The sequence below is a fragment of the Dendrobates tinctorius genome, unplaced genomic scaffold (genome assembly GCF_039654945.1).
Source record: "Dendrobates tinctorius isolate UK_male_01 unplaced genomic scaffold, ASM3965494v1 ptg000014l, whole genome shotgun sequence".
Taxonomy (NCBI): Eukaryota; Metazoa; Chordata; class Amphibia; order Anura; family Dendrobatidae; genus Dendrobates; species Dendrobates tinctorius.
Window position 1 is genome coordinate 30,551,688 of NW_027361682.1, and position 18,000 is coordinate 30,569,687.

The following is an 18,000-nucleotide window of genomic DNA, read 5'->3' on the forward strand; positions in this document are numbered from 1 at the left end:
GGGACCAGACAACGAGGAAAAATGAGGAATAAATTGCCGGTAATAGTTCGCGAAGCCGAGAAACCGCTGAATTGCTTTATCACCATGAGGCCGCAGCCAGTTGAGCACAGCCGACTCCTTTTCTGGATCCATGCGTAAGCCCGAGTCGGAGATGACGTAACCCAGGAACGGAAGGGACGACTGCTCAAAGGCGCACTTCTCCAGCTTGGCATACAGGCGATCCTCCCTCAAACGCAGCAGTACTTGACGGACATTTCTTCTGTGGGTGGACAGGTCCGGAGAGAAGACGAGAATATCATCCAGATACACCACCACACAGGAGTACAGAAGGTCTTGGATAATGTCATTTACAAACTCCTGGAATACTGCGGGGGCGTTGCACAAACCGAAGGGCATGACCAGATATTCGTAGAGCCTGTCCCTGGTATTGAAGGCGGTCTTCCATTCATCTCCGGAGCGAATACGGATGAGGTTGTAAGCCCCACGGAGATCCAGTTTAGTAAAGATTCGTGCTTCCCGTAGCCGATCGAACAACTCCGGGATGAGAGGCAGCGGGTACTTATTCTTGATCGTAATTTCATTAAGACCCCGGTAATCAATACAGGAACGAAGAGACCCGTCCTTCTTCTTGACAAAGAAGAAACCTGTGCCAGCAGGTGAAGACGACTTCCGGATAAAGCCTCTGGCCAAATTTTCCTGAATGTACTCGGTCATGGCTTGAGACTCGAGAGGATTCAGAGGATAGATTCGGCCTCTAGGAGTAGAGCCTGAAACAAGATCGATCGGGCAATCGTACGGACAATGCGGGCGAAGACTCTCTGCCTCTTTGTTATCGAAGACGTCGGCGAAGGCCCAGTAGGCCGAAGGCAAGTCTGCAGGCACCGTGACTAGCCGCGAAGTTTTAAGAGGCTGAACAGGAAGGAGACACTTAGTCTGGCAGGACTGACCCCAACGAAGGATGTCTCCAGACCGCCAATCCAGAACAGGTTCATGTATCCTTAACCAAGGAAGGCCTAAGAGAAGCGTATAGAACAATGATGGCAGTACGAAGAAGGCTATCCTCTCCCGATGCAAGGCTCCAATTTGTAACTCCACCTCTTCGGTGACCAAGGTAACGGTCTCCCCTAGGGGAGCACCGTCGACTGACGCTAACTGCTGAGGAGTCTCCCAGGACCTGGCAGGTATCCGCAATCTTTTTACCGCCTCGAGCTGGATGAAGTTCCCTGCTGCCCCAGAATCTATATAAGTTACCTCTGAAGAGCGTTTAGAACCGTGGTTCAACAAGACAGAGAGGGTCAAAGGTAGAGAGGTGTCATTGACACCTAGGGAGGCCTCTCTTACCTGTCCTAGGCGGAGGCGTTTCCCAGTCTCACCGGATAAGAACGCAGGAGATAGGTGGAGCTGCCACAATAGAGACAGAGACCTTGTGCAAGTCTCTCCTGGCGACGCTGCTCAGCTAGCTTGAGTCGGTCCACCTGCATGGGCTCTGGAGCTGCAGCCGCGGAGGAAAATCGCGAGCGAGGAGGACTGCGTGTAGCTGGAGACGAGTGAGGAAATCTTCTCTCCCTGGCAGCTTCGCGGGTACGCTCCTGGAATCGTAGATCGATACGCGTCGCAAGGGAAATTAGGTTCTCCAGGGACGTTGATGTGTCTCGCCCAGCCAACTCGTCTTTAATTCGAGCGGACAAGCCACGCCAAAAGGCTCCTACCAGGGCCTCATTGTTCCATCCTATCTCGGAAGCCAACGTACGGAACTGGATGGCGTATTGACCCACCGAGAGTACCCTGGCGGAGATTAAATAAGGACTCGGTGGCAGAGACCAGGCGCCCGGGCTCGTTGAAGACTTTACGAAAAGTCTCCAGAAAGGGGGCGAGCTGGGAGACCAGAGGATCGTCTCGCTCCCACAGCGGGTTTACCCAAGCCAGTGCCTCACCCTTCAAGTGGGATACCACAAAGGCCACTTTGGCACGGTCGGTGGGGTACTGTTGTGGCAATAATTCAAAATACAACTGGCATTGGTTAAGGAACCCCCGACACAGCTTGGGGTCCCCGGTGTACCACGGAGGGGAAGGCTGTGGAGCCGGAGCGGCGGCCTGTAGGGTGAGCAGCCGATTATCCACCGAGGCCATGAAATTAAGCATGCGGGCTTGGGTGTCTCGCTGCTGGGCGAGTTCCTGCTGGAGACTGGCTAGCTGGGACGCGCTCCCCGGATCGGAGGGCTGTAGGGCCGCGAGACGGGACTCCAAGGTCTTCAAAAATGTCATGATCCGGGTCTGATTTTCCCGCAGGAACGCTAATTCCTTTTGGGCGGTGGCAGAGGTACCAGCAGGGTCCATGGCCTGATTATACTGTGAGACCTTTGAAGGGGCTCCCGGGGTGGACCCGCTGGACCGTGGCAACGAACCTCCCTCGGGCGAGCTGACCTGGTGTACCACCCCCTATACAGGGAGCGTTAGGGGCAAACCCAAGGGAGACTATAGCCACAGTAGCTGGTACCCAGGGGAGAGACCCAGGAGTAGCCGCGGGGGGCCGTACAGGCAGGCGGAGAACCGACAGGACTGGAACACGGAGGACGAATAGGATTGGGATGACGGAGGCAGAACAGCAACACGGAGGAGACAGCAAGGTGGAGGCACAGGCTGAAGGACGAGGCTGGACGGGACCACAGGCAGGAAGGCACTAGGAGAGAGAAACACGGAGAGTAAGGAACAGGCACAGGCAAAGGAACTGCTGGCAGGGGAATGCGCGGCAGGACGTGGGGCCAGGATCACTTGCAAGTCACAAATGATAATCAGGCAACGCCAGGAGGAAGGGGCGGCCTGATAAGGGGAGAGGTTGAAGGACTTTCGGGTCAGGGTGCAGCGCGAGCAGGGAGACAAGAGCGGCCACCCTGGGCAGAACAGAGTGCTCCGCTAAACACAGCGCGGGCGCGTGCCCGTCGGGAAGCCGGGGCAGGAGGCAGAGCGGGAGCGCGCAGGGATGCCGGGTGAGTGTGCCAGGAGTCGGAGGACCGCGGTGAGGCAGGCGGTGGCCGCGGCGGTGCAAGGAGCGACGTGGGCGGCGTGACAACACTGTACTAATTGTATTTGTCACTGACATCTATATCTCTATCTATTCTATATGTATTTACTGTAATTCATCTATTTTATCCTGTCGGCTCCTGCAGTGATTTTACAGTACACGGCAGATGAATGGTCATCATTTCATCTATGTAATATATATACATATATATGTGTGTGTCACTGACATTTATTATTCTGAGTATCTATCTATTCTGTCACTCTGTGATTTTATTGTACACGGCACAAGATTTGCCGGTTTGTATTCTATTATTTATATATACAGTTGTGCTCAAAAGTTTACATGCCCGGCAGAATTTTTGCTTTCTTGGCCTTTTTACAGAGAATATGAACACCACCACCAAAACGTTTTCTCCACTCATTGTTAGTGGTTGGGTGAAGCCATTTATTGTCAAACTGTGTTTTCTATTTTTAAATCATAATGACAACCCAAAACATCCATGACCATAATCACAAGTTCACATACCCTGGTGATTTGGGCCTGATAACATGCACAGAAGCTGACACAAATGGGTTTGAATGGCTACGAAAGGTAACAACCTGTGACCTGTTTGCTTGTAATCAGTGTGTGTGCATAAAAGGTGAGTGGAGTTTCTGGGATCCAGACAGACTCTTGCATCTTTCATCCAGCCACTGATGTTTCTGGATTGTGAATCATGGTGAAGGCACAGACTCTCTGAAAACTAGTGGTGCGGATGTTTCAAGAATCACAATTTGGAGGCACTTGAAGAAAAATGGGCTGCATGGTCGAGTCCCCAGAAGAATGCCATTACTGCGCAAATGCCACAAAGTATCTCTCCTACAATACAAAAAACAGCACAGAGACCAGACTAAAACTTCTGGAGCAAGGTAATTTGGAATGATGAGACCAAAATTGAACTTTTTGGCCACAACCATAAACATTACATTTGGAAAGAGATCAACAAGACCTATTATCAAAGGAACACCATTCCTACAAAGGCACAGAAAACTTGGTCAAAGTTGAAGGAAAGATGAATGCAGCAAGTTATCAGCATAGACTGGAGGCAAATTTGCAATCATCAGCCCGGAAGCGGTGCATGGGATGTCATTGGACGTTCCAACAAGACAAAAACACAAGGCCTAGTCGACCGGTCATTGGCTACAGCAGAGCAAAGTGAAGGTTCTGGAGAGACCATCTCAGTCTCCTGACCTCAATCATTGAACCACTCTGGGGAGATCTCAAGCATGCAGTTCATGCTAGACCGCTCCTAAACAAAAACTAATTCTAAAATGTACAAATATTTTATTGAAATATATTAAAACCATAAACATACAAGAACACCACGCAAATTATTTGCTGATCCGAATTGTGACCCTAGTCACACATATGAATAGGATAGGGGGATAAACGGCCTATTTACCCCTATATGGCCCTTTTCTTCCCCCTGCCTAACAGCGGAGGTTGGCACCCTCTTGAAGCGCAAATGGCGCCCCCGCTCCACGAAGGCTATCCCTGTTCACCTTATTAAGTGCTATTCTTCAGGGCGAAAATCATCAAGGTACAAAAATAACACAAAGAAAATCTGGTCAACAAACAAACATAGTCCTTTAAAGGACTATGTTCCTTCATCTTTATCAACGATTTAGATAAAGGAATTGAGGGTAAACTGATTAAATTTGCTGATGACACAAAGCTAGGAGGGATAGCTAATACTAGAGAAGAGAGAGGATTCAAAAAGATTTAAATAAACTGGAGAAGTGGGCAGCAACTAACAGAATGGTTTTTAACAGGGAGAAATGCAAAGTACTACATCTGGGCAATAAAAATGAAAAAAGCATATACAGAATGGGAGGAATAGGGCTAAGTGACAGCACATGTGAAAAAGACTTGGGTATACTAATAGATCACAGACTGAATATGAGTCAACAGTGTGATGCAGCAGCAAAAAAGGCAAATGCAATTCTAGGATGCATTAACAGAAGCATACAGTCTAGATCACGTGAAGTCATTATTTCCCTCTACTCCTCTTTGGTCAGACCTCATCTGGAATATTGTGTCCAGTTTTGGGCACCACATTTTAAAAAAGACATCAACAAACTGGAGCAAGTTCAGAAAAGAGCGACCAGAATGGTGACCGGTCTGCAAACCCTGTCTTATGAGGAAAGGTTGCAGGATTTGGGAATGTTTAGTTTGCAAAAGAGAAGACTGAGAGGAGACTTAATAGCTGTCTACAAATATCTAAAGGGCTGTCACATTGTAGAAGGATCAACTTTATTCTCATTTGCACAAGGAAAGACTAGAAGCAATGGGATGAAACTGAATGGGAGGAGACACAGATTAGATATTAGAAAAAACTTTTTGACAGTTAGAGTGATCAATGAGTGGAACAGGCTGCCACGAGAAGTGGTGAGTTCTCCTTCAATGGAAGTCTTCAAACAGAGGCTGGACAGACATCTGACTGGGATGATTTAGCGAATCCTGCTTTGAGCAGGGGGTTGGACCAGATCGCCCAGGAGGTCCCTTCCAACTCTACGATTCTAAGATAATTCCAATAGTCCTAAATCATCCTAAGACAATAAATACTATAAGGGCAAGGGTGAGGGGTATGCAACCAGTAACCGATAAGCAGACTTGTTTAAATTTGTGGGAAAAGACATAGAATTTTGCCTAAATTCCTTATTTTCATAATTCCCTGCCTACCAGCAGAGCTTTTTCACCCTACTTTATACTGGTGCCCCCGCACCACGTTGACTATTCCTCACTTACCCTATATATCTCATATATTGACCAAATCAAATCATAGGGAAATGGGACACGGTACTAAAAGGACTGTTTGACCAGTTTAGCTCATATTCATCTCAGATATCTAAATGAGGATCACAGTCTATATAAGGGCTGCAAACCTCCAAATCAGGAAAAATTCCTTTAGTATGTATAAAGGTTACTAATCACAAAGGCACCAACAGTAAATATACATAACCCCTGTGAGATATATAGAGTAAGTGAGGGATAGTCAACGTGGTGCGGGGGCACCAGTATAAAGTAGGGTGAAAAAGCTCCGCTGGTAGGCAGGGAATGATGAAAATAGGGAATTTAGGCAAAATTCTATGTCTTTTCCCACAAATTTAAACAAGTCTGCTTATCGGTTACTGGTTGCATACCCCTCTCACCCTTGTCCTTATAGTATTTATTGTCTTGGGATTATTTAGGACTATTGGAATTATCTTTAAAGGACTGTTTGTTTGTTGACCAGATTTTCTTTGTCTTATTTTTGTACCTTGATGATTTTCGCCCTGAAGAATAGCACTTAATAGGGTGAACAGTGATAGCCTTCATGGAGCGGGGGCGCCATTTGCTTCAACAGGGTGCCAACCTCCGCTGTTAGGCAGGGGGAAGAAAAGGGCCATATAGGGGTAAATAGGCCGTTTATCCCCCTATCCTATTCATGTGTGTGACTAGGGTCACAATTCGGATCAGCAAATAACTTGCGTGGTGTTCTTGTATGTTTATGGTTTTAATATATTTCAATAAAATATTTGTACATTTTAGAATTAGTTTTTGTTTAGGAGCTGTTTCACGACTAATTCACTTTTTGATTTAAGTTTTCATGCTAGACAGCCCTGGAATTTACAGGAACAGGAGGCTTTTAGCCAAGAAGAGCGGGCAGCTTTACTGTCTGAGAAAATAAAGAACCTCATCCACAACTACCACAAAAGACTTAAAGCTGTCTTTGATGTTAGAGGGGGCAATACACGGTATTAAGAAATGGGGTATGTGAACTTTTGATCAGGGTCATTTGGATGTTTTGGGTTGTCATTATGATTTAAAAAGAGAAAACACAGCAGTTTGACAATAAATGGCTTCACCCAGCCACTAATTATGAGTGGAGAAAAAGTTTTGATGTTATTCATATTCTCTGAAAAAAATGCCAAGAAAGCAAAAATTCTGCCGGGGTATGTAAACATTTGAGCACAACTGTATATACACATATATGTGTGTGTGTCTGTTTTGACGGATATTTCCTTTGAAAACAATGTGTAAATGACAGAGAATTGCTGTATGTAAAAGCTCATGTTAAAATCGCATTGCAATCAATCGGATAGCAATAACACTGCATTCGGATGCTAGGTAGACCTGACGTTAGCATCCACAATAATCAGAACCTCCCACTCCGGTCTCCAAGACTATACACGTACTGCGCCAATTCTTTGGAATGCACTTCCCAGGACAATACGATTAGTCCCCAATCCCCACAATTTTAAGCGTGCCCTGAAAACTCATTTATTCAGACTGGCCTACCGCCTCAACACATTAACCTAATCTATCCCTGTGTAGCACAGCCAAAAGTTTTACCATAACCAGGTTCCCCGCATCATGTTCCCACATGCTTTATGCATCTATTAGCCCTCTGTGTCTGTACTGTTACACACTTAACATTATGGCTGGTCCAAATAATCAGGGCAACTGTTACCACCCACCTTTCGTGTCTCCCTTTTTTCCTCATAGATTGTAAGCTTGTGAGCAGGGCCCTCATTCCTCTTGGTGTCTGTTATGATCTATGTGATTATTGTTATGCTGTAATGTCTATTGTCTGTACAAATCCCCTCTGAAATGTAAAGTGCTGCGGAATATGTTGGCACTATAGAAAAATTTATTATTATTATTATTAGGTGTGAAAAATCGGATTGTACTCGCATGACAGGACACTTGCATTACACTCATGCGACTCTCAGCAGGGAGATTTGGACAGATTTTTCATACGTTTAGTGTGACTCCGGCTTAATTGTTGTCCTGTGTAGATTCTCCCACCTGAGCGGTGGATCTCTGCAGCTCCTCCAGAGTGAATATGGGCCTCTGGGCTGCTTCTCTAATTGTGCTCTCCTTCCTTGGAATGTCAGTTTAGGTGGATGGCCATGTCGTGGTAGGTTTGCACTTGGGCCATACTTCTTGCACTTTTGGATGATTGATTGAACAGTGCTCTGTGAGATGTTCAGAGTTTGGGTTATTATTTTTTTTATATAACCTAACCCTGCTTTGCTCTTCCCCACATTATCCCTGACATGTGTGGTGTGTTCCTTCGTTTTCATGATGGGGTTTGATCCCTAATATTCTCAAACAAACCTATGAAGCACGCAGGGGGCCTCAATTTACTAATTATGTGACTTTAGAGGCAATTGGTCATTTAGGGGTATCATACTACAGGGGGCTGAACACAAAAGCATGTCACAATTTACTGATTTACCGTATATACTTGTGTATAAGCAGAGATTTTCAGCCCATTTTTTGGGGCTAAAAGTCCCCCCCTCAGCTTATACACGAGTCATATACCGGGGGGTATATTTAAGACTTTAATGAGCGGTACCACGTGATCGCTGAAGCAGGAAGAGCGGCAGCACCGAGAACATGGAACAAGCAGGGGCTGCACTGCAGACACGAGCGCCAGGAGGGGGTATGAACGGGGGGAGCCATATTCACCTGTCCCCGTTCCAGAGCCGGCAATGCTGATGAGCAGCGGGCAGCAGGAGGTGAGTATACAGTTTTTTTGTAACGGAGGAAGCGGCAGCAGCAGCAGCAACATGATCGGGCCACTCACTGTCCTCATTATCTGGGGCCACACAGGGTGCAGCAAAACTGGGGCCACTCACTGTGCAGCATTGTCTGGGGCCACTCACTGTGCAGCATTGTCTGGGGCCACTCACTGTGCAGCAAAACTGGGGCCATTCGCTGTCCTCATTATCTGGGGCCACTCACTGTGCAGCATTATCTGGGGCCACTCACTGTGCAGCATTATCTGGGGCCACACACTGTGCAGCATTATGTGGGGCCACTCACTGTGCAGCATTATCTGTGGCCACTCACTGTGCAGTATTATCTGGGGCCACACACTGTGCAGTATTATCTGGGGCCACTCACTGTGCAGCATTATGTGGGGCCACACACTGTGCAGCATTATCTGGGGCCACACACTGTGTAGCATTATCTGGGGCCACTCACTGTGCAGCATTATCTGGGGCCACTCACTGTGCAGCAAAACTGGGGCCACTCACTGTGCAGCATTATCTGGGGCCACTCACTGTGCAGCAAAACTGGGGCCACTCACTGTGCAGCATTATCTGGGGCCACTCACTGTACAGCAAAACTGGGGCCACTCACTGTGCAGCAAAACTGGGGCCATTCACTGTCCTCATTATCTGGGGCCACTCACTGTGCAGCATTATCTGGGGCCACTCACTGTGCAGCATTATCTGGGGCCACTCACTGTGCAGTATTATCTGGGGCCACACACTGTGCAGCATTATGTGGGGCCACTCACTGTGCAGCATTATCTGTGGCCACTCACTGTGCAGTATTATCTGGGGCCACACACTGTGCAGTATTATCTGGGGCCACTCACTGTGCAGCATTATGTGGGGCCACACACTGTGCAGCATTACCTGGGGCCACACACTGTGCAGCATTATCTGGGTCCACTCACTGTGCAGCATTATCTGGAGCCACTCACTGTGCAGTATTATCTGGGGCCACACACTGTGCAGCATTATGTGGGGCCACTCACTGTGCAGCATTATCTGTGGCCACTCACTGTGCAGTATTATCTGGGGCCACACACTGTGCAGTATTATCTGGGGCCACTCACTGTGCAGCATTATGTGGGGCCACACACTGTGCAGCATTACCTGGGGCCACACACTGTGCAGCATTATCTGGGGCCACTCACTGTGCAGCAAAACTGGGGCCACTCACTGTGCAGCATTATCTGGGGCCACTCACTGTGCAGCAAAACTGGGGCCACTCACTGTACAGCATTATCTGGGGCCACTCACTGTGCAGCATTATCTGGAGCCAATCACTGTGCAGCATTATCTGGGGCCACTCACTGCGCAGCATTATTTGGGGCCACTCACTGTGCAGCAAAACTGGGGCCACTCACTGTGCAGAATTATCTGCGGCCACTCACTGTGCAGCAAAACTGGGGCCACTCATTGTGCACCCTAGGCTTATACGCGAGTCAATAAGTTTTCCCAGTTTTTTTGTGACAAAATTAGGGGGGTCGGCATATACACGAGTACTGTATATACGGTATATTTTTTAAATAACTAGAAAACTATATCATTTCCTGTACACTTTACAAATACTTTCTATTTTATGTTGGGATATCACAAAATCCCAATAAAGTAAATTTAAGTTTGTTAAGTGTATCATGAAAGAACGTGGAAACGTTCACGGGGTATGAATAGTTTTTCAAGGCACTATACGTTCGTATACCATATATACTCGTGTATAAGCAGAGTTTTTCAGCACATTTTTTTGTGCTGAAAACACCCCCCCTCGGCTTTTACACGAGTCATTATCCAGAATGCTAGTGGGGGAGCGGCAGAGCAGCGACAGGAGCCGGCGGCTGTGGCTAAAGCCTGTGCCGCTACTAAATATCACTCACAATGACAGCCGCCGGCTTCCAGAAGACACCATACTCACCCTCCTCCAGCATACCCTCAATGCATCTCGCTGGTGCTGGCTTCCGGCAGCACATCCTGTACTGAGCGATCACATGACCCCGCTCATTAAGGTAATGAATATGCACGCGTCTCCACTCCCATAGGCGTGGAGCATGAGCATACCAGGACGGGAGTGGGAAACCATGCATACAATTAAGTGACGGGGGGGGAAGCCATGCATACCAGGACAGCGATGGGGAGGGGAGCCACGCATACCAGGACAGCGACGGGGAGGGGAGCCACGCATACCAGGACGGGGAGGGGCGGGGAGGGAAGGGGAGGGAAGCCGCCAAACATATCAGGACAGGAAGGGGGAGCCATGCATAGCAGGACAGTGACGGGGTGAGCCACGCATACCAGGACAGGACAGGGGGGAGCCTTGCACACCAGGACAGGGATGAGGGGACAGTGCATACCCGGCTTATACTCGAGTCAATAAGCTTACCCAGTTTTCCATGGCAAAATTAGGTCCTCGGCTTGAACTCAGGTCGGCTTATACTCGAGTATATACGGAATTTCATTTGGGATTAGTACTGCATACGTAATATAATGTATGTACATAGTGACACCACATGCAGAATAGTGAGTGCAGCTCTGGAGTATAATACAGGATGTAACTCAGGATCAGTACAGGATAAGTAATGTATGTACACAGTGACTGCACCAGCAGAATAGTGAGTGCAGCTCTGGAGTGTAATACAGGATGTAACTCAGGATCAGTACAGGATACGTAATGTATGTACACAGTGACTGCACCAGCAGAATAGAGAGTGCAGCTCTGGAGTATAATATAGGATGTAACTTAGGATCAGTACAGGATAAGTAATGTAATGTATGTACACAGTGACTGGACCAGCAGAACACGGAGTGCAGCTCTGTAGTGAATTAAAGGATGTAACATGGAATTAAGAGACCACTGCAAGATTTTCAATTTGTCTGATTTTTCTCTTTATAGGTATATTTTTGAGTAAAATGTAAATTGCTCTTTTATTCTATAAACTACTGACAACATGTCTTCACATTTCCAAGCACTAAATTTTGTGTTTATTTTCAGAAAATGAGAAATGGTCAAAATAAAAAAAAATGCAGTGCTTGCAGACCTCAAATAATGCTAAGAAAACAAATTCATATTTAGAAACAACAATACTAATGTTTTAACTCAGGAAGAGTTCAGAAATCAATATTTTGTGGAATAGCCATGATTTTTAAATCACAGCTTTCATGTGTCTTGGCATGCTTTCCACCAGTCTTTCCCACTGCTTTTGGGTGACCTTATGCCACTCCTGGTACAAAAATGTAAGCAGTTCTTCTTTGTTTGATGGCTTGTGACTATACATCTTCCTCTTGATTACATGCCAGAGGTTTTCAATGGGGTTCAGGTCTGGAGATCGGGCTGGCCATGACAAGAATTTGATGTGGTAGTCCTTCATCCACACATTGATTGACCTAGCTGTGTGGCATGGTGCATTGTCCTGCTGGAAAAACCAGTCCTCAGAGTTGGGGAACATTGCCTGAGCAGAAAGAATCAACTGTTTTTCCAGGATATCCTTGTGTCACAGTCCAATTCTTGGATCTGTGTCAGATTCGGGATTCCCTCATATAAACCCTTTTTTTTCCTTTTCAGGCCTTTGGGGACTGATATTTTTGCCCGCCGGTGGCCATAGGTATAATTAGATGTTTGTTTTCGTTTCCCTGCTGATGTGACCACTCCCTTGGTTATATAAGGTCACATGGTGTATCAGCAGGTGTTGGTAATAGCAGGTCCTTTTTGGATGCCAATCACGGTGGTGAGCAGCTGGCTCTGAGGTGTTGAGCCACTGCTGAAACCTGGTGAAGTAGCAGGTGGATCTGAGGTGTCAGGCCACTGCTGAAGGTTAATCCGCTGATGAACTCTGCTGCCTGGTGACTGCAGCAGAGAAAGATGGTGAAAGTAGGAGCTGGCTCTGAGGTGTCGAGCCACTGCTGAAAGCTGATCTGGTGCTGCACTCAGCTGCCTGGTGACTGCAGCAGAGAAAAATAAGTTTTTTGGTGTTTTCCTTCGTGTGTATTAGTGCAGCGATGGGACCAGTGTCTGCTCTATCCAGTTACCTAGCAAGGGATAGGTGCAGGGATAGTGAGGGATTCAGGTATCCTGCTCGGCGACAGGTGAAGAGCCTGTATAGGGAACGTTAGGAGTGTTCAGGGACACTGCCTCAGGGGAGTGCAGGAGGTCTCCACGTCCCCATTCCCTATTGCAGGGCCCACTGTTGTAACTGGTTCCTTTTGTCTTGTTGATTCAGTTACCGACCTGCAGGTCGTGTCACACAGGACAGGTATACGTGACATTGTCTTGTTGTTTCAGTTACCGACCTGCGGGTCGTGTCACACAGGACAGGTACACGTGACACCTTGGATGCAGCTTGATTCATACGTCCTTCGCACAGATTAACCTGCCCAATTCAAGTCTTGCTAAAGCATCCCCAGATCATCACCGATCCTCCAAAAATTTCACAGTGGGTGCAAGGCACTGGCTTATATGCTTCTCCAGGTCTCCGTCTAACCATTAGACGACCATGTATTGGGCAGTGCTGAAAATTAGTCTCATCAGAGATTACCTTACGCCAGTCCTCTATGGTCCAATCCTTATGGTTTTAGCAAACTTTAGCCTGGCTCTCCTTTGCTTCTCATTGATGAAAGGCTTTTTCCTACCTTTATATGACTTGAGCCTTGCCTCTGGGAGCCTGTTATGAACTATTCTTGCAGTTTACTTCACCCCAGCTGCCATTCCTTTTGTAGGTCACTTGATGTCATCCTGCGGTTGCTGAGCGACATTCGAATAAGATGACGGTTATCCCGGTCAGTGGAGTCGTTTTTCGCCCTCTACCTGTCTGTAGCTTTGTTGTCCCCAATGTCTGTGGCTTGACCTTGTTGTAATGGACTGCCGTCTTAGAAATTTTAAGGATGGAGGCAACATGATGCTCACTGTATTCCTCTGCTAGTAAAGCCAGAATTGAGCCCTTCTTTTCCTCACTCAAGACTTTTCTTTTCAACTCCTTTGGCATGGTTAAAAGTTAGTTCTTAAGAAATGATACAGCTACCGTCCCCGAATATAAGACACCCCCGAATGTAAGACGTACTGGGGAATAATGGGGGATGCCTAATGTAAGACATCCCCCATTTATAAGACATAGCGGATCAGCGGTGCCCCGAAAGTAAGACGTTGTGCGGTACCGGTATAATGCATTAGGTTTAACATACCGGTAACGGTGCCTGTGTCCCCCTGGCAGAAGTCAGGGCCTCTCTGATTGGCCCAGCGGCTTCTGTGAGCCCGCCCGCCGGCCGCCGCCCTGACGTCACCGCTCATTGGCCAGTGTCCCCCTGCACGAGGAAGAAGAAGCCTGCCCTGCCCTGTCCCGCACCGCAGAGGAATCGCCATCCGGTAAGCAATGGCTGTGGGATACTGTACCATACCGTAATGGCAGGCTGTGGGATACTGTACAATGGCAGGCTGTGGGATACTGTACAATGGCAGGCTGTGGGATACTGTACAATGGCAGGCTGTGTTTACGATGATGTTCCTGAAGATGACATGGTTGTCATCGAATAAATCTTGTTTTATCTTCCAGTATAACTTATTCAGACTGTTCATTGTTACCGTTTTTCATTGTTTTAAATGTTTTACATGTTATACATGGAAATACCGTCATGATACGGTTGTAACAAGACATCCTTGGCACTTTCTTGGGCACTTGGTTTAATAAAACTGTTTTGTGGTGAACACCACACTGTTCAGCTTGTTAATAAATGTTATTTTTTGGTTAAAACAAAAATCGTCATTTTTTTTTTTCTAATATAAGACATACCCCGAAAGTAAGACATAGTGGGACTTTTGGGGGTCAAAAGAATGTAAGACACTGTCTTATATTCGGGGAAACACGGTATCATTTATATCCTACAGTTGATAATCTCATGCTGATGTGGATTATATGCTTTTTTATATACCTTACAATAAGCCTGGATTCTGTATTGTATAATTATCTCAATAAACTTGACTTATACAAAAGTTAGTTCTTCATTCCTATTACTTTTGTGATATTACTAGCACTTGTTTTGCCAACCAGCTTGTCCTATTGCAAGAGGATTGTGAACACCACAGCAGGGTTTTTATACTTTCCTTCGTTACATAAGATTTGGTTCAGCTGATCACCTCATCAGAAGCACATGCACACGTACTTTTTTGCCCTGCGGATTTTTCCGTGCAGAATTGAAGAAATCCGCAGGTCAAATGACCTGCATTTTTCCTGCAGATTTCTTCCTTTTTTCTTGCGGTTTTCCCCTGCGGATTTCCCCCTGCAGATTTGGAGAATGGAGCAGGTGGAAAACCGCACAAAAGAAGTGACATGCTGCATATTTTGAACCACAAGAAAACCGCGCGGAAAAATCCGCAGCGTCTGCACAGCGTTTTTTTTTTCTATTAACATGCTACTGTACATCACAATGCGGATATGCAGCGTTTCTGTGCGGTAAAATCCGCTGCAGATCCGCTGGAAATCTGCATCGTGTGCACATGGCCTAAGTAGAATGAGATGTACTCTGGTTGGAATTCAACTGACACTGGAATGGAATGGCTGTCAGACATGTAGAGAAGCTGATTTTTATAAAACTGTGTAGTGGTCTCTTATTTTTTGCCAGAGCTGTAGGTTACCATAAACATGTATAGGGTAAAGGAAGGTGGGTATTTAATAACAGCAGGCAGAGATCTTAACAGTAAGAAAGTGAAACAGTCTGTTGGATTTTTTATAATACAATGCATTTACTTTATTTGGGGAAACTGGATATAGTGGTTTAAGGATATAAAATCATTAAATAAATTTGACAGTTTTAGGTTAGTAAAACCTAATGTTTGTACAAATGAAAAGTTCTACAATTTTTTTAATATACTTTGCATCTTTATTTCTCACCATTTTCAAGATCTGTTTGCAGTCATTGAATGAGAACACTAGAAACCACTACTGAATCAGTCCTGTTTTCAGCTAAGAAATAAATACAGTTGTATCCGGGCTAAGGCCTGTTTCACACCTCCGTCGTTGGCGGACAGCTGATATCCGCCAAAAACGATAAGTAGCGGATCCGCCTCCGTTATTTGATATACGGATGTCGGCGGCCGCTAAGTTTGTCAGAGAGAGAAAGAGAGACACTCCCCGGAACGTGCTTCCCGGTGTGAAGCTTCTGGACATGCGCAATGCAAAATAGCGGACCGTCAAAGAAAAAAAACGTTGCAGTGTCAGTCTCATCCGCACGGGAGACGCTGAAATCTTGGCAGATCCGTCAAAAAACGGGTGCGACGGGCGAACGTCAGTCAAGATCCGCCACTAATGTAAGTCTATGGGGGAAAAAACGGATCTGCCCCTTTTTCGGCAGATCCGTTTTTTCCAAAAATTGGCGGATTTTGACTGACGTCAAAAAACGGAAGTGTGAAACAGGCCTAAGCAATGCTCTGTGAGGACTGCTGTCTGATACAGTGTAGCAAATGTCCAAGGGATATATCCAGATGGTGCCGATCTTCACACACAGAATTGGTTAGATTGGGTCCAATAGTTTTAACTTCTTATATGGGATCAGGACTAGCCTTGCATTACATCCCTGGTGACCTTCAGCAAAAAAAAGCATTAGGGCAGTGATGGCAAACCTTTGAGACCGAGTGCCCAAACTGCAACCTAAAACCCAATAATTTATGACGAACTACCAACATGTGCCAAATGCCCCATCATGATCCCCTTCTTGTAATAATATGCCTCATCATTGTCCCCTTCATGCAGAAATATGCCCCATCATGATCCCCTTCATGTAGAAATTGCTCATTCCATCACCTCCATCATTTCCTCCTCCCCATCACTGCCCTCTCCCCATCACTCCCTTCATTGGCCCTCTCCCCATCACTGACACACACACCACAGCAGCTTCACTGGCACAGCGGCCACACTCACCTCTCCGCGCACTGGCAGCTTCCTTCCTCTCACACACTGAGCGGCACGGCCACGGCTGAATGACATAATTCAGCTTCGCGGTCGCGCCGCTCAATGTGTGAGGCAGGAAGCTGCAGCTCCTGCAGGATGAGGCGATGCCACGCGTGCCAACTAAGAGGGCTCTGCGTGCCCTCTCTGGAACGGTTGCCATAGGTTCGCCATCAGTGCCTTAGGTCTGCATCCCAAGTGGCCTATGATGGAGAAAGGGTTTAGGATTTGCATCCCTGGTGGCCTAAGGAAGAGAACGAGTTAAGGTCTGCATTCTTGGGCAGAGAATGGGTAAGGATATGCATACCTGTTGTTCTATGGCAGTGAAGATATTAAAGTCTATCTCTGGTGGTTTAGTAATCAGATGAAAGAGAAACCAGGACCATAAGAATCAGTGCACCATTATAATTAAAAAAAAACCCAGTTTAGTTATAAAATCCTTCTTTTATCTTTGTGAAGCAATAAGAACACATCTTCGGAAATGTACAGTACTTGTCCATGAATCAGTTAGGAAGCTGTGGTGTTCAGGCTCCGTACACTTTCCTACAGCCACTCCCAAATTAATCTGATTTTGATGGCCAAAGTTTAGACCAATATTAGCCCTGGACATCCCCTTTGATAAAGCCACAGCAATCATTTGCTTTCTGTAATAACAGTTCTAGAAACCTCCTTTATGACTATCTCCAACATCATGGGAAGAGCGGAAGCAAACATCTGACGTTAGGTCTATGGCCTCATCTATCCATGTCTTGCTGTTACGTCCTTAGCAGCATATTTCAGTGGTCTCCATTTATAGTCACAAGTCATGTATGGTGAGGTTTAGAGAGTTTGGATTCTTCACTTTGAAGCTGCCTTTTCTTTTTAAGGTCACGGTAAGCCTTGACAACGCGCTCCCGTTCATCCTCCAACAGCCTCTTTCTAGCCATGGACATAACAGGTGGGGATGCTGTTGTGCTGGCTTTGTCCAAAAGGTTTTTCAACAAGAGCTTCTTTTCTCCTGGCTAAAGATGTTAAAAAAAAGTGCAAGAATATCGAACAAGGAAAACATCTTGCAAATCTGATATTTTAAAGATGCATTCCCTTCCAAATCTACCCATGAAGAATATATGGAGAACTGTCTCACCTTAGTTTTGTCTGCACTCTTCCTTGGCTTTACTGTGAGAGTTGGAGGCTCGGTAACCACTTCTCCAAACATCACCGTGTCTGGCCAAGAAATGAAACCAGTAAATGATTAATTCTCACTGGGGATATGCGGTACATTTACATGGTATTCTTTGTTAGCTACTTGTGAGCTGTCATGTGCCTGTTCTTACTACTACTCAAAACAGTAGGTGTTCTGTTTCCCATATATCACCTGTGAATATGTCTTTTTCCAATCGGGTCTCTTTCTTGTCTTCTTTTCTCTTCAAAAACTTATCAAGACGTCTTCGGTCAAAACTGAAACAGAACACAAAATTTGGATGTAAAT

General features: G+C 46.3%; 1 protein-coding gene across 4 annotated transcripts in view; it reads right to left on the reverse strand.

The window, feature by feature from the left end:
• Positions 1-16,956: 16,956 nt before the first annotated feature.
• CCDC137 (coiled-coil domain containing 137) overlaps positions 16,957-18,000 on the reverse strand; it is a 72,919-nt gene continuing 71,875 nt past the window's right edge. For all 4 annotated transcript variants that reach the window (XM_073560491.1, XM_073560483.1, XM_073560474.1 and 1 more), the window contains 3 exons: positions 17,887-17,969; positions 17,656-17,735; positions 16,957-17,533 (listed from right to left, as the gene is read on the reverse strand). In XM_073560491.1, coding sequence (XP_073416592.1) covers positions 17,336-17,533; positions 17,656-17,735; positions 17,887-17,969 — 361 coding nt within the window. In that variant the 3' untranslated portion in view covers positions 16,957-17,335. The remainder of the gene's footprint in view (positions 17,534-17,655; positions 17,736-17,886; positions 17,970-18,000) is intronic.